General features: G+C 38.4%; 1 protein-coding gene across 5 annotated transcripts in view; it reads left to right on the top strand.

The window, feature by feature from the left end:
- The window catches only part of Scaper (S-phase cyclin A associated protein in the ER), a 349,156-nt gene that overhangs the window by 19,626 nt on the left and 324,651 nt on the right, over positions 1 to 4,879 (top strand). For all 5 annotated transcript variants that reach the window (XM_026779044.1, XM_026779043.1, XM_026779042.1 and 2 more), the window contains one exon: positions 2,957 to 3,151. Coding sequence is in view for 4 of the 5 variants with exons in the window: in XM_026779043.1 (XP_026634844.1) it covers positions 2,957 to 3,151 (195 nt within the window). In the remaining variant the exon portion in view is untranslated. The remainder of the gene's footprint in view (positions 1 to 2,956; positions 3,152 to 4,879) is intronic.

The raw sequence follows: 4,879 nt of genomic DNA, 5'->3' as shown, positions 1-4,879 counted from the left end.
TGGGGTCTGGTGCCCTCTTCTGGTCTGCAGGCTTACACACAGACGGAATATTGTATACATAATAAATAAATATAAAAAAAAACTAATCTGCTGTAATTCATTTCCTGAGTATATTATCCATTATATATTTATATTTAATGATTTGCATATTGTCTATATTTTACTTACACAAAAATTTATTGTAACTTTTTAAATTTAAAAGTGTAGATTCTTTATTCAATATTTACCTAACCCTAAGTACTTTATAAATATATACTCTTTTGTTGTTCTCATAGTAACCCTTATTTTCTTTACTTAACAAAGTGAAGTTATGAGCAGAGGATATTAGCCATTGACTATGCAAGCATGAGGACCTGTATTTGAATCTTCATCATCCATATTAAAAAAGCCAGATATGGTAGTATGTACCTGTTACTCCAGTTTTGAAGGTCAGATACAGGTGGATCCCAGTAATTTGCAGAGTGGCTAGTTAGCTTCCCTAGCCAAAGCAGCAATTTTTCAGTTTACTGAGATACCTTGCCTTGAAAGGAATAAAGCAGAGAGTAATAGAAGCAGACATCCATGCTCCTCCTATGGCCTCCACCTGTGTGTTCTAGGATTGAACACCTGCACATTGGAGTGCAGTCTCCAACAGAACCACAAGAATGTGAAATTCCTATCTGAAGAGAGATAGATGCTCAGAGAGCTATATAACGTCCCAGCGAATGGCAACCAACAGTGTTTCTGCCTACACTGCCAGCTTTCAGTTTATAGCCTTCACCTTTCTATCACCTGCTCCATATGTGGGAATTTATGATATATTTTTAAAGCAATGCTACTTTTCATTTGTAGAAGTCACAATTTAGTGACTTTAAAAGTTTCCAAATAGATTCAGTAGAGCTATATAGAATCCAGACCTTCCTCTTCTTAAAAATATGTTCAGGATAATTATAGTGAACTTTTCATTTTTTCTTTTCATATTTGTTATTTTAACTTAATATTATTAGATATATTAAGTTAGCCCAAAACTTTATATGAAGAAAGCAGAGTTTAGATCATGCTATCATTTGAGTTCACAAAGAATGCACCTTACTGAAGCATCAATGACAAAATTTCTTTTTAGATATGAATAAAAGATATTTTAAAAACAGTATAAGTATCTACAGATAGAAAACCAAACTTTCTATTTAGAAGTAAGTGGAGTTGGGGGACACAAACTGAATGGTCAAAGCATCTAGAAGATGAGTTCCAATGGGATAAGAAGCCTGGGTGCCTTTTGCAGTTGGGAAACAAATTCAGGTTCTGATTTGAAAACTTAGTCCTGTTCAGGACTGTGTAATCTTAGAATGAAAGAGACACACCCTGTCAAAGGGTGAAAAGACTGATAGCGGATGTCTGAAGGCAGTGGAGACTGCTCTCTGGAGTAACCCTCTAACTAAAGACTCAGTCTGTCATACTCCTTGTGGGAAAGTGTAGGCTCCAGTAGAAGACCCAGGAAATAAAACTATATGGTGCCAGATTGATGTTATCTAAAGGTAAACAAAGTAAGGAAGTGAAAGACACAAAACTCAAAACAAGTAAATAAAATATCAAAGCATATGAAGAAAATGCCATGAAACACACTCAGTACTTTATACAAAGGAGAATTTCTTCCTTAGGACACGAACAGTAAGATGCTATTCTAAGGCGAACTTTCAAATAAATGAGTTTAGGTTCCTCAAGAGAAAGAATAGCTGTACAGAAAATTTGGTAAATTTTAAAATAAAGAAGTGAACTATTAATTTTAAATACTTATAGATTATCAGTCAAAATTTGAAAAACTGCAATCGATAGAGTAAATGGCACCTTGGAAAGAGATTAGTAAAAGAACCCGCAAACTGGAGGATGCTCTGAGAAGGATTTAGACGATGAGAGGCTGAAGACATGGAAGATGTGAAAGAATCTAGGGTGGAATTTCTAGTTCACGTCTTCTAAGGCTTCCAAAAGTAGGAATAAATGGTACGCTGAAAGTTTTTTCAGTTGCTGAGTTCTCTGGGGCTTTAGAACATAAACTGGAGCTAAGCAGCATAAATAAAGTAACTTTTAACTTAGCTCTATTTTACAGTCTTCAGAACAGCAGGGCAAAGGAAAGTCTTTAAGCTTACCAAAAAGTACCACCACCTAGCATTACAGGTTATTAGCAGTCTCTGTAACCACAAAAAGACAAAGGAGCAGTATCTAAGAGTTCTAAGGCCAGTGAACCCAGAAAACATTTGAGCTTAAGTTCTGTTCTTAGTCAAATAATTATTCCATTATAGAAGTGAAATAGAATCAGTTTTAGTTACACAAAAACTAAGTTTAACCATTGTTTTAGTTTGTCTTGTGCTGCTGTGAAAAACTTGCACACAATGGGTAATTTAAAAGCAATAGCTAATTATCTGGAATATAGTTCTGCGTTCTGGAGGCTGAGAAATCCAAGGTCTTGGGCCCAGTCTGGTGAGAACCTTCTTTCTGTCTCAGCTGCCAGAAAGTATCATGCCAGTACCATGAGAATGGGTTTGTTATTCCATGAATAGTGTCCTTTAAAAGTGAGATCAGCTGGGTTGGCAGGATGACTCTGGGTAAAAGTGCTTGCTCATTTGATGATTTGACTTTGGTCTTGGGTGCTCACATGAGGAGTAGAGAAAACTGACTCCCACAATCAGTCCTCTGCCCCAACACTTGCGCTGTGGCATGTGTGCATAGGGTGCATCACTGGACTCTTCCTCTCAGCTAAGAGTGGGGCTTTGGGACTTCCTTACCCCTTCATGCTGGGATTTTACTGGAAAAGTCTGCCTCTGGTTTAGGGTAGAAATTTATTTGATGAGCTCAAGTGTGACATAAACTGAAAAAAAGTCTCAAATATTTATGTTGAAAGGTGTGCTTTATAAAAAAACAAAACAAAACCCTAATTCCTAGAAGCCTTTTTCTTACCTTTTAAAATGTTTTATTTCACCAGAGTACTGCCGTAGACTGTAAAATAACGTCCACAAGTGGAGAGAAGCATTTTGATAAAAGTCCCACAAAGGCAAGGCACCCACGGAAAATTGACCTAAGAGCTCGATACTGGGCGTTTCTTTTTGATAATCTTCGCCGGGCAGTAGATGAGATCTATGTGACCTGTGAATCGGATCAGAGTGTGGTGGAATGTAAGGTAAGGTGTGCTTTGCATCTTTCATCTAAAGTCAGATGCTTCAAGGTTTTCCTACTTCTTACTTGCTAACGTCACTTTTTTGAGTTTTAATTGTATAATTTTTACTTCATTACCTGTAATGAGAATTGTTCTTTGACTTTTACACAAAGATTGGATAACACATGCTAGAGGCTTTATTGATTTGTAAGTTTTTAAATCTTGAACTTTTTGTTTGTTAAGTATTCTGTGAGCGATATAGTGGAAAGCTGTCTTATTTCATAGTTTTAGGGAAGGAATTAGATGTTATGTGTGTGTTTGTGCATGCACACACACGTACACACACACACACATACAAATGTGTGCCTTCTCAAGAAAACATACAAATAGGAATTTGAAAGTAGTATCTGAGGCTGGGTGATATTGGTACACACCTTTTATCCCACCACTGGGGAGTCAAGAGGCAGCGGCAGGAGGATCTCTGTGAGTTTGAGGCCAGTCTGATCTACAGAGCTAGGTTCAGGGCAGCTAGGGCTGTTACACAGAAAAACCCTGTCTCAACTCCCACCCCCCAGAAAAGTCATATCTGCATATCTGACTACTGTAAGTGATTATGGTGAGATTTCCATTTTTTGTTTGTTTGTTGTTTCATGTTTCATGCTTTAGTTGGAAATTGCTTCCTTCCTGCTGAGATAATTAGCATGCTTCTAATTCATTCTGGTTAGAGAAAAGAGATTGATTGCTAACTGTAGCATGATTAATAAAAACCCAGAGACAGATATTGGGGTTCAACTCGAAGGTCAGAAAAAGAAAACAGTCAGCCACTGGCTCTTACCTCTATGTCAGTCTGAAATGGCAATCCTGCTACTGGGAATCTTCAGAATTGAGACTGTCTGAGAGCTGTCTTCTCCCATTTTATATTCATCTCTAGTGCTGGGATTAAAGGCATGCACCACTACCACCCAGTTTCTATGGCAAACTACTGAGATTATAGGTGTGTGTCACCACTGCCTGGTCTGTAAGGCTGACCAGTGGGGCTGTTTTGCTTTTCTGATCCTCAGGCAAGCTTTATTTATTAAATTACAAATGAAATGCCACTACGGGAGGTTAGGGTGGCAAGGGGGTTTACATTTGGGGGGCCCTTGGAGACTCTGATCTTGGGGTCTTATGTACCTCCCTGCCCCCAGCTAAAGACAACTCCCAGTTGCAGCCACAGCTCTTGTGCATCGTCATCTCCCTCTAGTGTTGCTGTGTTTGAGGAACACTCACTGGTGTAAGGAACTGTCTTTTATTTCTGGTTCTGACACTCGTTTATCCAAAGGTGTATGCAAGTTTAATAATTATAAAGATTTTTTAATGTAAATTATAGGTTAAGAGTGAAAGGTGGATGGCAGGGGCTGGAGAGATGGCTCAGCGGTTATGAGCACTGACTGCTCTTTCCTAGAGGACCAGGGTTTGTTTCCCAGCACCCACATGGCAGCTCACAACTGTCTGTAACTCCAGTTCCAGTAGACCTGACACACTCACACTGACATACATGAAGGCAAAATGCTAATGCTCATTAAAGAAAGAGTGAGAAAGGGTTTGAGAAAATTAGAGTGATGATTGTGCTATGAGATGATGCTTGATGACTCATGTTAGCTTCAAGTTATGTTCATTTTCTCCTCTACTCTTCTGCCTACTAGAACTTCTTTTTTTTTTAAATTTATTTATTTATTGAGGATTTCCGCCTCCTCCCCGCCACCGCCCCCC

The sequence above is a fragment of the Microtus ochrogaster genome, chromosome 5, assembly GCF_000317375.1.
Source record: "Microtus ochrogaster isolate Prairie Vole_2 chromosome 5, MicOch1.0, whole genome shotgun sequence".
Classification (NCBI taxonomy): domain Eukaryota; kingdom Metazoa; phylum Chordata; class Mammalia; order Rodentia; family Cricetidae; genus Microtus; species Microtus ochrogaster.
The sequence above is the reverse complement of the archived record's forward strand: the minus strand, read 5'-3'. Positions and strand labels throughout refer to the sequence as shown.